The sequence below is a fragment of the Schistocerca gregaria genome, chromosome 2 (genome assembly GCF_023897955.1).
Source record: "Schistocerca gregaria isolate iqSchGreg1 chromosome 2, iqSchGreg1.2, whole genome shotgun sequence".
In the NCBI taxonomy this organism is placed as follows: Eukaryota; Metazoa; Arthropoda; class Insecta; order Orthoptera; family Acrididae; genus Schistocerca; species Schistocerca gregaria.
The window spans coordinates 544,188,279-544,209,099 of NC_064921.1; the positions used below are offsets into that span (position 1 = coordinate 544,188,279).

At 40.7% G+C, this 20,821-nt stretch overlaps 1 protein-coding gene across 1 annotated transcript in view; it reads right to left on the reverse strand.

Annotated features, from left to right (window-relative positions):
• Positions 1 to 20,821, reverse strand: part of LOC126331644 (mitochondrial uncoupling protein 4) — a 427,006-nt gene that overhangs the window by 104,636 nt on the left and 301,549 nt on the right. Inside the window, exon 6 of the mRNA XM_049996509.1 lies at positions 6,888 to 7,085. Coding sequence (XP_049852466.1) covers positions 6,888 to 7,085 — 198 coding nt within the window. The remainder of the gene's footprint in view (positions 1 to 6,887; positions 7,086 to 20,821) is intronic.

Genomic DNA, 20,821 nt, shown 5'->3' on the forward strand with positions numbered 1-20,821 from the left:
ACTTTCCTTCTCTAAAAAGATAGGTTGATGACACATGAAAGTGGTGTTTTCTTCACAGTAAACAGGAAATTCAAATCTACTGAGAAAATAACGGAAGCTACAAATGAGATCATTTGGAGCAAACTCAGTATCAACAGTGGGCATAAACGTATGATTGGGTTCTCCAATTGCCAATTAAATTACTGACGGAGACTTCAACCTACTAATACTCAAATGGTATAATTACAGTGGGGCATGACAAAACATTGAAAAAACTGTACTTATCAAAAGACATCTCACAAAACCCAGAGAAATTCAGGTCATATGCAAAGTCACTCAGTGGCATGAAAGTTAGTATCCAGACACTCATGGAAAACAAAAGGAATGAAAATTAAGGGTGTCACAGCAAATGCTGAAATTCTGAGCTGTTCTTTTACAAAGATTGATCAAGGTGCAATGCCTCACTTCAATTCTTGCAGCACTGCAAAGATGAGTAACATAGATAATGGTACCAAAGGCAATGAAAAACAGCTCAAGTCATTAAAATTGAAAAGACTCCAAGGAGCAGTGGAGTCCCTGTCAGATTCAACTCTGTGTCTGAATTGAGGATTTCTTGGTAGGAAGGAGGCAGAATATTATCTTGGATGGAAGTCATCAACAGATGACGGACTTGCCTTGTTGTATATTAATGACTTGATTGACGATATTAACAATAAATTCACATCATACATCATGCAGGCTTTCATGGGCGGTGTTGTCTTCAGTTAAAACTTCTGGGCTGAGAGGCCGTGGTCAATGTATAATATTTCCACTTGACGTTTCATCTCCATCTGCAGGAGACATCTTCTGAGGTCATCCGGCTACTGCCACTGAGGCTCCAGGTACTCTTGCATATATAGAGTGCATAGAGGGCACCACCATTTGTCACATGATGCTGACAGTATGCCTATCTTTGGAAGGCATCATCATTCTCGATTAAGAGTAATTGATTGTCATTCTGCTGGCGCAACATTGACGTCGATATTTTGTCTAACTTTAAAACTTCCTCTTTCCTATTAAAAGAATAAGTTACAGTACAATGGACAGAGAGGCATTTGAGTAGACATTCTTCCCACACGAGTGGAACAGGATGAAACCTCAATATACAGCACAATAGTACGTGCTTTCTGTCCTGTCATGTACTTCTCAGTGTTTTTCAGAATATGATTGCATATGCAGAATCCAGATACACATTCCTATTCCTAGCTAAAATACAACCCAACATCCTGTTCCTTAACTGCTGCCTAATACATGGAATTTCCCTTCCTCAAATTGCTTAACCATATAAATTCCCTTCTTGGTAGGCAACCATCCTTTCTCATTGATCTCCTGTTTCTGACAAGCTCTATCCCTCATAAATCTAATACTAGAGAAACAAATTTCCAAGAATCATGCACCTATGAAACATTCTTTATCCATCTATAAGATACCACAATTGTTCTGTCTCAGTTACCTACACCCCATCTCTCAAACTGAAATCCTTGCTAGCAACTCAAAGTGTATTCTAAAGACCAGTTCTCAGCTTTCTCAAATTAACTATCAACCTACTTCCACAGCAAAATACTAAAATACAATATTTCTCGTCCTACTCATAATAAACTGGAGACAGGGTTGTAGCAGCATAATATGATAGAAAAGCAGCACTGGTTTATTATGCTTGCAGGGAAAATACATTGGGTGTGATGAAGTAAGAGGTTGGAATTAAGAGGAAGGGGATAGTGGGTGGGGGGACAGAACAGGGGAAGAAGGAAACAGCAGAGGAGATTATGTGGGGGGCGGATCAGTGGATACATGAATCAATCTAGGCTGATGAGAAGGGATCTGTTGAGGAGGTTCGGGTAGGAGGAAAGGCATGGGACAGGGTTGGAGATGGATGTGGGTGTAAGTGTAAGGGAGGGAGTAGTAGATGCCAAAATGACTGTGTAATCAAAGGAAGTGTTCTAATGTAAGTTCAAATCTACACACTTTAAAGAAGCTGGTACTTGAGGGGGAAATTCAGATTGTATTTAACGAAGTAGCCATTGAAATCAGCCTGCTGTGCTCAGCAGCTTGATCTGCCACTTGGTGATCAGTTGTGCTCTGTTTGTCTGTGGACATTCATGTGAGTGGATAGCTGGTTGAAGTACATGTACACATAAACACCTGTGCAAAGTTTCATACATAATGTGACTGGTTTTGCAGCTGGGGCTGTCTCTGAATCAAGTCAATTTGTAGACTGAATGGTCATCTGTAAACTACTTTGGAGATACTTGAAAGATTTTGAGATAAATATTCAGTCACTTTCATGCAGGCAATTTCACTTTGCAGGTGACTATTAATATCTACTTCTGGTACATGTACGGCATGTCATTTGTCTCAGATAGCATAATATGAACTTTTGTATGATTATTAATAAGATGACCATCTGCTAAACTTTCCAGCTATTATCTTCATTATGATTGGTATGGTTGTGTCTGCACCCTGGGTTTCAATGCTCTGCAGACATTTCAGTCTTCAACAGCCCCTTAAGTCCTCAGTATACCATTCGTGCAAGTCAAAAGAGTAGGAGCAGGTCAAGCCATGGTTTGTGGGACTCCATACAAATGAAGTTCCTCATTTGGAGTTTAATATTACTCCTGCAGGCAGTAAGGTGTTATATTGGTAGTATCTTCATGAAAAAGTGTATTGTTTTATGTATTCCTCTACTGGAATACTTGATAACAATGTGTATTTCCACACAAAAGGAGGAAATGCACACAAAAGGAAGGGACAGTTAAATTCTCATAGCGCTGCAACACAAGGTGATGAGCTGTTGCCTTGGATGGATTAGAAAGGGTGAATGTGAATAGGTAAGTAGTAGGGACAAACGAGGGCTAGGGAAAATGTGTAACAACAGGTGAAGACTAGGGATTAGAGACAAATTGAGAGGATTTTGGTCTAGGGTACGGGATACAGGGGTAGGGGGAGAGCAGAATAAAAGGAGACTGCTGATAAAAGACTGTGCAGTGTGCTGCATTGAATTATAAATTTAGCGAGATTAATGCACAGAAATTATCAAAAGTAGTCTATCCAGACCATTAATAAATGTTAGACTAACTAATCATTTCATATAAAAGTGCAGGATACAAGAATATTAAAACAATAAAAATAACCTACTGCAGCAGAATATAATACCCTAATGAAACCAGACACATAAATTCTTTCATTTATCCTGACTCTCTCATTAAGTATCATAAACAAGCTATGCAAAACCTATAAGCAAAAAGATTCACAGAAAATGTAGTTTAACAAACTTAAACAAACAGGCCAGTAGTTGTAATCCTTGATGTGAATGATGATGAAATAAACTTGATAATTTTTCTCAGAGCAGGACCGTACCCCTCTGCACTGGAATTTTAAAACAAAGTAGTTGGCGTCTCCAACATTTTGTCTTGCATCTTTATGCCAAATGGTATGAGGGAGACATCTTAGATAGATTTAACACAAAATTAAAAGTCGTCACTACCTTAATCAATATAAGTGCAGCTATTAGACAGGTAAAGTGGGAAGGGGGGGGGGGGGTTAAAACAATGATCACTGGTGGGAAACTATTCTTATCATATGCCTATCATTCAGCCTGTGCTCTGCTTCCTGTAATAGAGTAAAACCATTGATAACTGTTCATAAAATACTGAGACAAATTGTGCTGTTTTACTTTTGTTTATTGTAATTCACGAAATGAATGAAAGTTACTAATATTCCCTCAAATTACTATAAATCATTTCACAGCCCTAGGCCCTTTAAATATTCCACCAGAAACATTTACAACCTCTAATTATCATCACAGCAGGTGCAAATGAGCCATGTCTGCCTTTTTCAAGATCCCATCACTTCATGTTGACTGAAAACCATGCACAGTCCCAACTACACTAATGATGGCACCTGACAACAGCTGCAGTTGGCATAAAGTGCAAGCATCCAAAATGTTCTAGGAACTCAGCAATATTTGCAGCTCCAGATGCGAGATCCTGAGTTGGTAACTGGTAAGGACATTCATACTGCTATCCTTATAATATGACAATTTACCACATTACAAAATACCCATTTTACTTTTTTATGTAATTCTTGTTCTGCCTTGGTCAGATAAATTTTAACAGTGTTTCAATAGTTTTTGAATAGTTATTCAATGTCTTCAGTCTGACAGATCCTTTAACTCACAGTAGAGATGACTAGTGATGTGACTATCAAACCCCAAACAAAACTCGTGGTTGTAAATAAGCCAATGTCTGTCAGTGCAGAGTGCACAACTCTACACAAACGTTTTGTGGGGGATATGTAACTGAGAATTAAACTATGTGACAGCACAAAAATGGATAATCAATGTATGATCATTAAATCACACTAAGTGAAAGACATTACCATTCTAATTTTGATTTCCAGTTAATTGTAAGTCCTCAATGTCACATGGCTAATTTATCACCAATGGAATTTTTTGGATTTGCCATTACATACAATGGTCTACAGGAAACAGCAGTTAACTAGAAGATCCCTCAAAGCAACACACTCAGTCCATAACAGGACAACTACTGTTTTTGCATATTTTTTTTTTTTTTCTTTGCTTAACCTTTCTCCAGCTCGGGTTACAGGTAACTGCTCTTTACCTTCTGTTGAGTGCTCAGAAAATGTTTTGCTTCTGAGAACATCTGTGCCATTGTTTTTGATAGCTAGTGTATGTTTTCTTTCCTCAACGATACTCAGTTTCATAATAGCTACTGTATGTTTACTTTCCTCAACAATACTGAGTTTCAACTCTTCTGGATGTAATATGAAATCTTTTAACTACTATACAAAAAATTCTAGTCTAACACCTGAACACATTCACAAAAACATCTTGCAGTCAAATACTGAATAACAATGCAGGATATAACAAAACGAGTATAATGAAAAATCAAAGATTGCTGATAAGCTGGTTGGTCGATTTGTAGATTGAAGGGTCTAAACTGTGGGTTATCAATCCCTGTTGCTAAGTGCTTGAGTCACAGTCATTGTGCCATGAGGGAATTTATAAACAATCTGGTCCATGAGAAGAAGAGAAACTTGTTTCTAACATAAATGCAAAACACTCTTGTGCCTACTTAACTTTTAGTCATTTTCACAGCTTTGTTGTAATCCAGTACAAGAATCCAGTCTCACAAAAAGTTTTGTTGTAGAGCCCTCTCAAATGATAGCACTAAAAATGAATAAATCCATGGATGGTAAAGAGCACATATAAAATTTGTATACAGGGTGATTCAAAAAGAATACCACAACTTTAAAAATGTGTATTTAATGGAAGAAACATAATATAACCTTCTGTTATACATCATTACAAAGAGTATTTAAAAAGGTTTTTTTTCACTCAAAAACAAGTTCAGAGATGTTCAATATGGCCCCCTCCAGACACTCGAGCAATATCAACCCGATACTCCAACTCGTTCCACACTTTCTGTAGCATATCAGGTGTAACAGTTTGGATAGCTGCTGTTATTTCTCATTTCAAATCATCAATGGTGGCTGGGAGAGGTGGCCGAAACACCATATCCTTAACATACCCCCATAAGAAAAAATCGCAGGGGGTAAGATCAGGGCTTCTTGGAGGCCAGTGATGAAGTGCTCTGTCACGGGCTGCCTGGCGGCTCATCCATCGCCTTGGGTAGTTGACGTTCAGGTAGTTACGGACAGATAAGTGCCAATGTGGTGGCGCTCCATCCTGCTGAAATATGAACTGTTGTGCTTCGTGTTCGAGCTGAGGGAACAGCCAATTCTCTAACATCTCCAGATACTGTAGTCCAGTTACAGTAGCACCTTCGAAGAAAAAGGGACCAAAAACTTTATTGGCTGAAATGGCACAGAAAACATTCACCTTAGGCGAGTCACGTTTATACTGAGTTGTTTCCCGCGGATCCTCAGTGCCCCATATACAGACATTGTGACGGTTGACTTTCCCGTTAGTGTGGAAAGTTGCTTCATCACTAAATACAATCTTTAAAATGAAAGATTCATCTGTTTCCATTTGAGCAAGGATAAAATCACAGAAATTCTTTTAATCTTATCAGCTGCAGACAGTGCTTGAACCAATTTCAGACAATAAGGTTTCATAACTAACCTTTTTCGTAGGACTCTCCATACAGTTGATTGTGGAATTTGCAGCTCTCTGCTAGGTCTGCAAGTCGATTTTCCTGGGCTGCAAACAAATGCTTGCTGGATGCGTGCTACATTTTCATCACTCATTCTCGGCCGTCCAGAACTTTTCCCTTTGCACAAACACCCATTCTCTGTAAACTGTTCATACCAACGTTTAATACACCACCTATCAGGAGGTTTAACACCATACTTCATTCGAAATGCACGCTGAACAACTGTCGTCGATTCACTTCTGCCGTACTCAATAACACAAAAAGCTTTCTGTTGAGCGGTCGTCATCTTAGCATCAACTGACGCTGACGCCTAGTCAACAGCACCTCAAGTGAACAAATGTACACCTAAATGAAACTTTATAGCTCCCTTAATTCGCCGACAGATAGTGCTTAGCTCTGCCTTTTGTCGTTGCAGAGTTTTAAATTCCTAAAGTTGTGGTATTCTTTTTGAATCACCCTGTATATAGTAAGGCAAGTCCCTGAAGAATGTAAGTACTTTAGGAGCAAAGGAGACCTTTCACCAAAAAGGAGAAGTGTTGAGTGATCAATGACCCAAGACTTCAGCTATTCAGTCAGTGGTCTTCTTTACTCTTAAAGTATTTACATACAGACTGTATATTCCCACTTAAAGATTGTGCCATAAAAAAGGAAAGACATTAAACCTGTATAGTATTTTAAACATTATGATTCTCATAATTTAATTATGTTTTTATTAAGTTTCTAATTAACAAATACCTGGAAAGCATGTGAGTTAGATGGCTATCTGGTAGTGACGTGTGAGTAAGTATAAACTGCTTTGCAGAATCATATGTTGTGAGATCACCAAGATTTACAAGAGCTGCTCTCTGAACATTTGGTATTGAGCCTTTCCATAGACCTCTGATGCCACCTTTTGCCAGTATCTTCTGAAATGCGTGCAGTGTGCCATGTACTCTGAAAATAAATGTAAAGCATCTTGCTTTGTACAATGATTATACTTAAAAACAATAAATGCCATACTAATCACACACTTCTACTTGGCCCCTGAGAGGAGGATGCTAGGAGTGGAAGCTTGCGATCTGCTAGTAGCACATTGGCTACTGAGACAAGCCTCGCATTCTCCTCCCAGAGCAGCCATCTTACAGTTTATACAAGAAATAAATTTGTAATAAGTTAATGCATTGTAGAAGGGACACAAAAGTTGCTGGTGAGTTGCCATAAGAATCACGCAACAGGTACAACCTCTTTACTCATTTTGGTAAATAATATTAACAATCACTAAGCACACTACCAGACATGGATCAACACTATATTCATAATGGCTACTTATTGTTATGTTGCACAATACTGTTACCCATATGTAGCTAATGTTGGCAGTGACCGTAAATATTCTGGAGCAGCTCGAAGTCAGCCGACTTCCACTAATCACTTAGAGGTCAAGTAAAAATATGCAATCAGTACAAAACATGCACCCATCTTATCTACAACACACTTCAGTTTAATCTTCTCCTAAACAATGTTTCACAACAAAACCTTCAACATGTCCATCACACCATAGAAGAATGTAATAGTATTACAAGCAAAAAGTCTATCAGTCATGCCATGGCATCAGTAAAGCATGTTCAAGTGAAGAGAAAACTGTGTTTTCCATATTCTGAATCCAGATTTCAAAATTACTGATATCTAAATGTGAGAAACATTTTGAATATAGTTGTGGCAACACTGACGTGCGATAACATCTCTGACGTGCAAAAACTCTTTGGGCCAAGGCGGCCATTATGTTCTGTCTATGTGATCCTTTCAATGTGTAATGACATACATCTGAAGTGTGACAATAAATGTGCTCATTGTTTTAAGAAGTGGATCAACAGGTTGTTATTTATAACAATAAGGACCCAAATCCTCACATTGGTGACCCTGCTGACAGTTTGTGATGCTCTTCCAATGTTCTACCCGAGTTCAACAACAATCATGTGTGTACAAGTGAACCGCCTGTATCGTCATGTGGCATACGCAACGAGGTGTACCGCTTTACGATTTCTACGGTCAGAATCCAACCATGACACCCACCTGCACTACGCATGGACTCTATACATCAAACATTTCAAGGCCATCCTACCTGCGAGTGGATTGCAGTACCACAACACTCAAAGACAATGCGTACATACCGCCCACCATCTTGCCTCAAGATCATTCTTTCAAACACACAGGACAGACATTCCACTGCTAACGTCACACACTCAGGGGTGCGCAACACCCCTCAGAACTTTGCACCAACTTTCAGAGCAGTGCCACTACATGGATGCTACGTCATCCACGCTGCGAATCGGCTCCGCACCTGGCTACCCACAGCTTCAATTTTCTGATCAAACTGAACAGTGTATAGTGAATGTGACCTCCCCTAGTACCTCGCCCACTTTTGCTAGACATCAGACAGCAATAACGACTGATCCGAGGGGTGTAACAGATTATGGGCCCCCGGCCCTACACCCCACCCTCCTCGGCAGACGACAGATGCCATATTGACTGCTCCCACACCTGTGGCTCTTACACACCCATTGGTCATGGATTCCAAACCAACCAAGTTACCTAAACTGCCAACTTTTGCAAAAACGCAGCCCAACACATGGTTCGTGTTAGTCAACTCTATATCCGCCACCACAGGCATTGACTCAGAAGAATCACGCTTCGTGTGTTTGGTGGGATGTTTGCATGACCATTTGGATTCGATTAGCGACATTGTGATCAGCCCGCTTCCTTCACCGAAAAGGTGAAAAGACTCATTTGTGAAAGACTTTCTTGAGCTCAGGACGAAATTATTCATCGTATCATTCACAAGGAACACCTGCACGACCTCACCCCATCGGGACTATAGTGACGAATCTGCACCCTCACACCTGTGGATTTGCTACCCGATACAGTGTTATGGTCGATGTGGCCCATCAAAATGCCATAAGCATTACAACTACAGCTCCTGCCGCTCACCAACAGCACCTTGGTCAAGAAGCTTTCGGTCATGGATCGAGCTTTCAGGATTATTAACAGGCAAGCGCACAGCATAAAGAATGGGGGTAGCAATCTCAACAGCACGCCACCCCCACTTCCCCCTCCAGGATTCAGGCGAGCTCATTCCTCAGTGCTCACGCCCACCATCTTGCCTCAAGATCGTTCTTTCGAACACACAGGACAAAGTGTGAAAAGAAAGTGGTGACATCTGCCCGCCATCACGGGGCACCAGATACAGCCTCCATGACATCTGCCATGACAACCGACACCACACTGCAGCGCTCCACAACAGACACAGCCGACACCAGGAGCTCTACATCACCCTCGTCTAACGCAGCCTGGCTGCTGTGTTGATTCCACGCCAACTTCGGCGACGCAGCCAGGAAATGTTGCAGCCCTTGTGCAGTGGGAAACGCAGCTCATGAGGTGCCATAGGTGCAGTGTCTTGCACACAGTGTAATACCCCCAACTCTCGCACCTACCGTGTTAACTTCCTCGCCCAGACTGTTCCGCGCGGCTAATAACTTTCATATCAAAGTGTTAGGTACGGTGCCTTTAATGCTCAAACTGTCAAAAGACTTGAAGTTTTTGTGGACTTTTCATGTGGCACAGGTGGCTTGTTCAGCCTTAGGCATTGACTTTCTGTGACACCACAAATTTTCACTAGACATTCCGCGAAGTACATTAGTCCACCAACCTCCACAAAAGACTATCGCCCTCATGGGCACTCCGTCTGTATCACCCATTCGGTCAACAAACATTGACATTTCCTTATTGCAGATCGAATGTGCTCTTCTTGCTGCCAAGTTAACTAGTAAAAGTTGCGACGTGCTACTACAATGACAAGAAATCAGTAAACTCAAGCAAATGCAGGCCAAGCTCATCTCCCTTATCGAGCGTACCGAACAGACATTACAGAGCACGAAATCCGAACTCACCTGGCTTCAAGGTATTCACTCTTCACACAAACCGGCATGCGCTCGAATCACCAACTCATTGCACGAGTGTTTGAACACTAATGACACACCCTGCGCACGTAGCATGTAATCAATCACGAGCGGCGCATGTCACAAACTCAATACAACTGAGGGCCCTCCGGTCAGACACTGACCATGACACCTGAATCCACACAAACTCAAAGTGGTGAAAGCAATCATCTTGGACCTATTAAAAACGCAGGTATTGTATGCCCATCCTCCAGTGACTGGTCGTCACCAATTCATCTCACACCGAAGAAGGATGATTCCTACAGACTCTGTGGCGGCTATAGACATCTCAATGACCGCACTATCATGGACAATTATCCAGTATCAAACATTCAGGACTTCACTTCTCAGTTGGCAGGCGGTAAAAGTTTCAGTGTGGTATACTGTGAGAAAGTCTATCACCAAATACCAATGCATGAACAAGACATCCCTAAAACGGCCATCATCACACCCTTCGGCCTCTTCGAATACCTTTACATGCCTTACGGATTGAAAAACGCTGCCCAAACCTGGAAGAGGTTCTTAGATACAGTGTTACAGCCCCTACCTTTCTGTGACGTGTACCTGGCAGACATTTTGATCTTTTCTTCCACTCAGGAGGAACAAGTGTTTCACATCTGGGCACTGTTTGACACATTACAATCACACGGTGTGTTTGTCAACAAAGACAAAGGCAGACTGAGACAGGATTCTGTTGTTTTTCTGGGACACATAGTTTCAGCCGATGGTATCTGTCCCACACAAGAGAAAATAGACATTATCAAACGGCTGCTGATACCAGAAACATACCATGAACTCTGCCGGTTCTTAAAAAGATCAATTTTTTCTGCTGCCACATTCTAAGAGCCACCGAACTACAGGTCCCCCTCACAGAAGCACTGCGTGGGCCACAAATGTCCGGCGGCAGATGCATGCCGTGGACAGAGGTTATGTGTGCGTCTTTCAAAAAACTCAAAACCACACTCACAGAAGCCATCATGCTTGCTCTTCCACACCGGGTTGCAACACTTTCGCTCACCACGGATGCTAGCGAAATATCTATTGCCGCAGTACTTCAACAACACAGAGGAGAGGTGGTGCAAACTCTTAAATTATTTTCAAAAAAACTTTCTCCCTCTCAGTGCAAATGGTCTGCTTTTGACAGAGAGCTCTTAGCTGTCTATGAAGCCATTAGATATTTCTGCGAAAACGTTGAGGGATGCCCCCTCATGAACTTTACAGACCACAAACCTCTCGCCCAAGCACTCGCAAACCCTCCAGCTGACCCACATCCTAGGAGGTTCCATTATTTCGACCTCATTTCACAATACACAACTAATGTACAATGCGTTCGGGGATCCGACAACATAGCCACTTATTATTTCTCCCAGATCTTGGGCATATCTTCCTCAATCGACTTTGATGTTCTTGCTAAAGCGCAAACAAATGATGACTCCTTGGCAAGCCTTTTATCTAACAATAATCATTCTCTGTGCCTGGCGCGCAAGTCGATCCCCGGCACACGCTCGGAGCTATGGTGTGACACTTCCAATGGCGTGCCACGCCCCCTAGTCCCCTCCTCTTTGCGTCACTCAGTGTTTGGTGCACTCCACAGTCTCGCGCACCCAAGTATTCATGCAGCTACGTGCAACATCGCCAAGCATTTTGTATGGCCTTTGCTTCACAAAGACTGTCGCGACTAGTGTCACACTTGTATTTCGTGCCAGCAGTCCAAAGTCGGACGTCACTGCATGCCCCCCCTCAGGCGTCTTCCGCTCTCCTTCTGGCAGACTCTGCCACATCCACGTCGACATTGTCGGCCCCCTTCCCCAGGTGGATGGTTACTGATACTTGCTTACTTTTATCGACAGAACAACTAGATGGGTCGAGGCAACCCCTCTAGCCGAAATTTCGGCGAAAACAGTTGCAACACTGTCCTCTCCACATGGGTCGCACATTTTGGCTGCCACGAAGCCATTACTACTGACCAAGGATGTCAATTCAAGGCTGTCCTCTTCACAAAAATGTGCAAGCTCTTTGGTGTCGGCTGCATTCACACGACAGCCTATCACCCCCAATCAAACAGCTTAGTGGAACGATGGCACCGCAAATTAAAGACAGTGCTAATGTGCCATGATGAACGGTGGTTACACGGCCTCCCGCGGGTACTGCTAGGCCTCCGTTCTGTATATAAAGATGACCTGCAGTGCTCGGTGGCTGAACTGCTCTATGGCGAGCCATTGACCCTACCATCCAAGTTTGTCGAGCCTTCACTGCTCCAAGATACCATCGAATACCCCGTGCTAATCAGGAACATACAAGAGATGATACAAGCGCAGAGAGCACCCGCTCTGAAAGCACACACTCTGCCTAAAACATTCCTGCAGCAGCAGTTAGCCACATGAAGCTGTGATGCTTAGGGACAATACAGTGCGCACCGCCCTGCAACCCCCACACACAGGCCCTTACATGATATTTAGGCGCTTGTCGAATACATTCGACAGCTGTATCAAAGGCAAACCCTCGACAGTGTGAGTGTCTTGGCTCAAGCTGGAGTGGCTCACTGCAGACGACAACCAGCGACCCGATGCCACCGACCACGACGGACGATGACCTCCACACTGCTGCTTCCTCAAGGGACGACATGCCAGCCATGCCCCCTTCCCCAATGCTGGGAACCCTCACTGGGCAGAGTCTGGGGTCCACACCCTTCACCCCACCCTCTCCTGCTACACCCATCACACACTTCTCACCCAACATTCAACAACCCACTACCGTCTCCATCGACGTCTCACACTTTTCACCATCTGACATCTGTATAACTACTACAAATGATTTTCTCTTAGACATCCACACTCCCCCCCCCCCCCCCCCCCCCCCCGCTCCCTTCCCTCATTCAATCTTTTACTGACGCTATGGGGACACTGTACGTGTTGTACCCCATGTCTTCGTCTATTCCCCCCACCCCCTCTGTCACCTCACAAACCGGTCACCGCATACTCCCGCTGGTGTGGCACTGTGATTACTTTTTTCCATCCACAAGAGTTCGAACCCTGGCCGTACCCCGCCCAGTTCCCCCTCCAGATGAAGATGGCGCGACACCTGCACCCTCCTCCCACAACAACCAGAGCCTGTGGCAACACTGACGTGCCATAACAGCTCTGATGCGCAAAAATTCTTTGGGCCAAGGTGTTCAAATGGCTCTGAGCACTATGGGACTCAACTGCTGTGGTCATCAGTCCCCTAGAACTTAGAACTACTTAAACCTAACTAACCTAAGGACATAACACACAACCATGGCTGAGGCAGGATTCGAACCTGCGACCGTAGCAGTCACACGGTTACGGACTGCGCACCTAGAACCGCGAGACCACCGCTGCCGGCTGGCCAAGGTGGCCATTATGTTCTGTCTACGTGATACTTTCAATGTGTAATGACATATATCTGAAGTGTGACAATAAATGTGCTCATTGTTTTAACAAGTGGATCAATGTGTTGTTATTTATTATGATAAGGACCCAAACCCCCACATAGTTATAATTACTAAAGATGATTATACCACGCAGGATAACTAAACACTATAGTCTCTGAATTTAAAACGGTCATTTAGCAAATATGTATATCACATGATATAGCTCCATTATTATTCCTTTCATTATTATTCCATTATTATTACCTTTCTTTATTAGTACCTTTTGTTTGCTATCAGCCAAACCTGAGTCAAAACCACTTTTATGTTGGTATGAGTTAGAAAGTGCTGAGAGAAAAGATAGCATTTTGATTTACTGCCTACTATCTTACTGCAAATCATTTGCAGCTCTACATTCAATGAAAAGTGCACACAATTATCATACATGTAAATTTTAAAAAATCTTCACTTGCAGCTGCAGGAGATGAGGCCAAAAAGATATTTATTAGTGAACACGAAGATGAACAGATACAAAAAATAACTGTTACTAATAGAAAAAAAGCAATAAAAGATTCAGGAAAGAAAAGAGAGAAAAATAAACAAGAAAACAGACCAAGAGGACTGTGAGAAAAGTGACACAAACAGTACTACCAACCTGTTTCAGTCATCCCGAGTTTCATAAAAATATGTTAATATCTGATGCACGGGCAACTATGCAACTATTTTGAAAATTGTGACCTGGTCTTTGATAGTCAACTTAGCTTTTGGCAAAGAAAAAAAAATGAGCCCACTGCCCTAAAATTTGTTAACAACAAAGGACTAGCCGCTTTTTGAAAATAAGAAACAATGTCAGTGGTGAAATACAGTTACAGTAAAGACTTGATTGTATTTCCATGACATGTTGTTCATTAAATCTAACAATGGAAAATTCAGGATGGAATGTAATAATACCAGAGAAGGAAAGCTGCTACTCATCATATAGTGGAGACAGAGTCACAACAGGCACAACAAAAAGTTTCACACAATTATAGCTTTCAGCCATTAAGGCCTTTGTCAGCAGTAGAGACTACAGTCGTGTGTGCAAGTTGCGTTTGCATGAGTGTGTGTGCGTGTGTGTATGTGTGTCTACTGCAGACAAAGGCCTTAATGGCCAAAAGCTATAATTGTGTGAATCTTTTAATTGTGCCTATCGCGACTCAGCGTCTTCGCTATATGGTGAGTAGCAACTTTCTTTCTCTGGTATTGTTCATTAAATCTTAATTTTATGGTCTAGATGACTTACCCTTGGTTGTAATTGATTCTTATTACATAACAGGAGTAGTTAGTCTTGTTTGAAAGCAGACAACATGTTGAGGCAGAAAAGGTGTGGCACAAAGTTCAGTCCTTGGATCAATCTTTTTCTTAGTTGCAATAAATGATTTGACTAGCTGCATAAAGCTTCAGTCAATTATCTGCTAGGTGAATGTTATTATACTAATAAACATACAGCATAACACTACAGAGCTGCATCTCACAATGCTAAAAACAACTGATTGAGTAATGAACTGGTAGGTATCAAATAAACACCTGTTGAATCTTGGAAAAACGCAAGAACTCCTGCTATGATTGATAGAAATAGACAGGAAACTGGTAAAACAATTAGCAATTTGTGTCGATTTCAAACTAAATTTACATTAAAGTTACAATAATTATCAATGATATAAGCCACAGGAAAATGCAGCTACAATAACGTGTAAAGTCTGACCAAAGGAACACTGCTACCCTCTCTTTAATACTCACTGACATAAACTTCTCTCTTTAATTATTTTAAAATTTTGTACATGGCTGGAGCAGCACTGTAGGATGAAATCTTGTAGAAATAATAAAACAGCCAGTCAGCTGCAAACAGAGTGGCTGTTTATTATTTCTGCAAGATGATGTTTAATTATTGTAGTCATAAATCTCTACATACATTTCAAAATGCTTAATGTTAAGAGCAACTTAAAATGGTATGACACCAGATATGACAGCCACCAACACAAGGAGCAAAGTAGAGTCACACATACCAGGATACAGACTGTTGGTGATAGGAAAAGTTAGGGGTTCATGTGATACCTATATATGTGGTGAATTGTGGCTGAAGAATCTTGAATTCTGTGATTTTTAAAAGTACATATTTAAGTAAATTTACACAAACAAGTAGACACAAAAGGACACGAACAGTGATAAAATAAGAGAAAAGTGTTCAAAAATGGAAAAAAGACTAATTGTAATGTCTCTTGCAGTGGTCTCTCCGCGATATTTTCAGAAATTTTATAAATTATATAACTCAGTACATATCTCGAAATATCTCTTCTTATCTTACCGATTCCTAAACTTTAAAATATGAAGATTATCAATGCAAAGTAGTTTCAAGCCCTATTATTCCTTGGAGCGACCATTTACTCCATGGAATAGCTTCCCTGCTATCTGTTTTCTCTCATGAAAAGTATGAGGCAAATCCTTGCCGATTAGCCGTGAAAGAAGGAGGATGTATATGTATGTATTGTTGAGCTAGGCACCATCTTGATGAGATTCTGTATAAGAAGGAATTTAATACATGAACTAAACTAAAGTAAGTGTGTTCGCGTATTATTTAACTGATTATTATTGACAGTGTCTGCTAACTACACTGTGTTGCACGGGATCAGTGGGGAATGTCTGATTTACACTGGACGAACCTGCCATTTTGTATGCTCAAGATATCCAGTTACTTCAAATAAATAGGCTAACACGGTCTTACCAGCAGATCTCTGGTCTTCCCAATGTGATCACCGAAAGTTAATAATTATTACAAATGTTTTCAGGAGATCAACTGACAATTTTCGTTGCACCGAGACTTCGAAATTGCTTCACTGCCTTATGAAATTTAAGTTAAGCTCAATTTAATCAGGATAGAACAGTACTGAACTGTGTGAATGTGATAAGCCTGCTTTGTGAATGAAAATTCCCTTAACATACGCATGTTTTTATTATCCTGATCAGTGAAGCTAAATCAGGGAGAGAGGTTTTCAAATTTTTTGAATACCACGAAACAAATATTAAATAATAATCCAGTCATTGACAATGGATTACAAGCTGTTGAGGCCAGTGGCTCCTTCTTCTGGCAGAAGAGTTGAAGGGGAAGGAAGAAGCTTGAAGGAAAAGAACCGGTGAGGTTTAGGGGAAGGGGTACAGTTCAGAAAAGTCACCCAGAACTCTGAGTCAGGGGAGACTTACCGGATGAGATAAGAAGGAAAGACTCATTGTTGGGGACAGAACTGAACCCTTCAACTCTTCTACCAGAAGAAGGAGCCACTGGCTCCAACAGCTTGTAAAAGTTAAACCCTTTTCAGTGTGTTCCCCAGCTGCTGCTGCTTGGTGAACAGATTTTTTATCTATCCATTTACATTGTGTTGTTAATAGTTCAGTCAGCAAGTTCTCGAAAAGGGGAGAACCTTACAAAAGGTTTTAATTTTATGAACTTTAAATTACACTGTATGAAGGTGATCTGTAGTTTAAAATCCAAGTTTGTGACCTCAAGAACCCTGTGCTTTCTTTGAAGAAGGGAAAAACCAAAATTTTTGGCACTTTTTCACTTTTTTCTCTATATTTTTCCTCCCTTCATTCCACAAGGAACCTTTCTTGAAGTGTGCTACATTTCTTATTATTTTCAGTAGTTAAACTTACCAAGTTACAGAGCTTCACAGGAACAACAAATCTCACAAATTATAAAAAAGCTGCAAAAGTGCAAGTTTTACCATAATAACTTTAATTTTCCAATTGTTTTAACATTGGTACAGAGAGTTGGGTAGCCAAGTGGACCTGGAGCCCTTTGGAGACACAAGATACCAGTATCCTTCACCCTCACCCAACATCTTCCAAAATCTTCTATGCTGTTTGTTGAAAATAGGAATTCTTTTTGTTATTCTAGACCAAGAGAGGAAGGGAGGAGCATAGGAGAATATAAATACCTTCTGTAGCCACATAATATTTCTTAGTAGTGTTGTAGCCCTTGAAAGCATCCTATAATTTTCCATTCCTTCATGAATAACAGTGATATTATCTTACAGCAGCAGCAAAAACTGCACCCAGTAATAAAAATAAAAATGCATTAGATTTATTAGTGCAAAGACTACTAGCACCACCACCAACAGCCATAATTTTTCAAAAATACAACCAGAGATTACTAAATTCATCATGTCACTAAAAAGTGTTAATTCTACTGGCTATGACGATGTTTCTAGGAGAATATTAATATCATTTGCTGACATTATGGGACTACCCTTAAGCTAGCTTTGTAATCATCAATGATTCAGGGCACACTTTCTGGCAAACTTAAGAATTTTGTGGCAATACTCATTTACAAAACTGAAAATCAGCTAATTAGTCTACGTTTCACTGAAGGTTACCCACAGAAAAAGCAATACATTATCTCACAACTGAAGTGCTAAGTGACCTAAACGAGAAAAATTACTCTGTTGGTACATTTTATGACCTTGTCAAAGCCTTGGACCACAAAATTCTACTTGTCAACTTAAGTGCTATGGCATTAATGGCACTCTTCTTGCATGTATGGAGTCTTCCTTTATAACAGAAAGCAGAGGGTATCAAAATAGACAGTATCTCATGTCAGGCACAAATATAACTTCAGAATGAGGCACCATATCATGCAGAGTGCTACAAGGACCGATATTAGGCCCACTCTTGTTTCTAACCTACATCAATAATCTTTCAGTGACTTTAAAGGTTGGTTCAAAAACTATAATGTTTACTGATGACACAAGCATACTACTCAAGGGTCCAAACTCAACCCTAAATGGCACAGCCAAAATTATGGCTGAACCGGCCTATAAGTGGTTCACAGCTAAAGTCTGTCTTAATCTCATAAGGACTGACATTACACAACTTAAATAGCAGACTATTAGTACCAAAAATTGACATTAATACTTATCCACTAAATGAAAGGCACTATGAAAAATTCTTTGGGATAGAATTGGAAAACGAGTTAAAATGGAGTCAAAATACATGGAGATAAATTAATCAAGAAACTCAGTTTGCCACACTATGCCTTAGAGGCATCTCTCATTTTGTTGGCCTAAAGACAAGAGAGTTAGTTTATTTTGCATATTTTCTTATTGTCTTATGGAATTATCTTCTGGAGCAGTGCACCTTAAGTAAATAAAGCATTTATTCAGCAAATCAAGCAGTAAGAACATTCTGAAAAGTAGAATTTCTTTTTAAGGATCATAGAGTTCTTATATTCACTTCCAAATACAATGGCTCTTTAGGAGGTTTGTTACTTACTTATTTATTTATTTACTTACTTTCATTCCTCAGCTCTACAGCCCTTGAAGGGCCTTGGCCTGCATCACAATATCCTGCCATTCTATCCAGTCCATCCTATCTGTCTCCATCCTCTGACACCCAGCTTTTTTACGTCTTCTTCAATTCTGTCCACTCATCTCTTTCTGGGACATATCTCCCATCATCTGTCTCCAGCCTTGTCACGAAAAATCTTCTTACATGTTCTGTCTTCCTCCATTCTGACCAACTGTCCTGCCCACCACAGTCTTCTTTCTTTAATAATAGTGACAATGTCAGGTTTTTCAAAAAGTTGTTCTAGTTCTGCATTCGTATGGATGTTCCAACCTTCTTGATTATATGTTGGGCCAAATATTTTATGAAAAACCTTTCCCTCCACAGATGCTAAGGATCCCCTCCTCACCTGCAGTCATGGTCCATGTCTTGGAACCATACATAACAACTGGCTTTCTAATTATTTTGTAAATGATGATTTTAGATTTTGATGATATAAGTGAGCTCTAAGAATGGGTAGTATGGCAAAGTAGCATCTGTTGCATGCTGCTATTCTAGCTTTCTCCTCACTGCTGATGTCATTTGTCTCTGTGATAGTCAACCCGAAATACTTGAAATCTCTCACCCTTTCAAACTACTTGTTGGCTATACTGAGATTTGGTAGGTTTCAGTGGTTGGAATTGCCATACATTTTGTCTTTTCAACATTGACTACCCAGCCAAGTTCCTTTGAACCTCTCTTCAGTTGTTGATAGGCATCAGCAAGCACAGCAGTGTTTCATGTGAGTAATGCCACATTGGCTGCATAGGCTAGGTACTGCAGTAAACAATTAAAAATAGTTCCTCCTCTGCTTAACTCTATCTGACTTATGACTTTTTCTAGGCAGAGGTTGAATAGCAGTGAGGAGATATTCTCAACCTGTCTCAATCTCTTCTTCACTTCTAATTTCTCTAGAGGTTTTGCCCTGTATTATTACTTTACAGTTGGTTTCAATGAGGGTCATCATAGTAAGTTTAATGGGCATCTTAGGTATTCCAGCCTTTTCCATAACATTTTGCAATGCCACTCTTGAGTGCTATATAGGCTAGTTTAAAATCAATACAAAGCTCGTGTATGTTTATTTGGTGTTCACAATATTTTTCAAGTAGTACGTATAACATGAATATTTGGTCAGTTGTTGACCTATTTCTTCTAAAGCTACTCTGATAGTCTCCAATTCTCTTTACCATATAGGGAGCAAGCCTTCTAGTTAGGATCTTGGTGAACACTTTATATGTAGTATATAGCATAGAGATTCCTCGATAGTTCTGGCGGTTTAATTTATCTCCTTTTTTATGTATGGAGCACATAATAGCAGTTTTCCACTCCATCAACATGCTCTCCTCCTGCCAGATGCTCAGTATTACTTTATGCATTGGTTTCCACAGTGTTTCCCCACCATATTTGAGAAGTTCTGCCTGGATCTGATTTTCTCCAGGTGCCTTTTTGTTTTTTAAGGTCTTAATGGCTTGTATCACTTCCTTCAAATTGTGTTCTGGTGTTAAGATCTCTGGTCCATAATAAGTTATTTTCACCAGCTCTTCTTGTTCTAATCCTTCTACGTCTGGGTTCAGTAACTCTTGAGAGCATTCTGCCCATTTTTCAAGTATTTTATTACTGTCCCCTATCAAATCTTCTTCTTTACTCCTACATATACTTGTCCTGGCTTGAAAGCCAGCCTTTCCTTCTCTAATACTCTGTTAATTTCACATTCTTACTTCTCTTCTCATATCTGTTCAATTTTTTGCAATTTTTTTTTTCTTTTCTAGTGCTCTTTTCTTCTGTCTGCAAACCCTCTTAGCTACACAGTGCCTCTCATTATGTTCATTCAGAATTTCTCTAGTTCTTCTCTGAAATAATTTCATTCATGCTATGTTAAACTCCACAATTCTTCTCATACATTCTTCATCAAATCAATCTGCCTTCCTTTGAACCCGTGTGTGTCCCAAAACCTC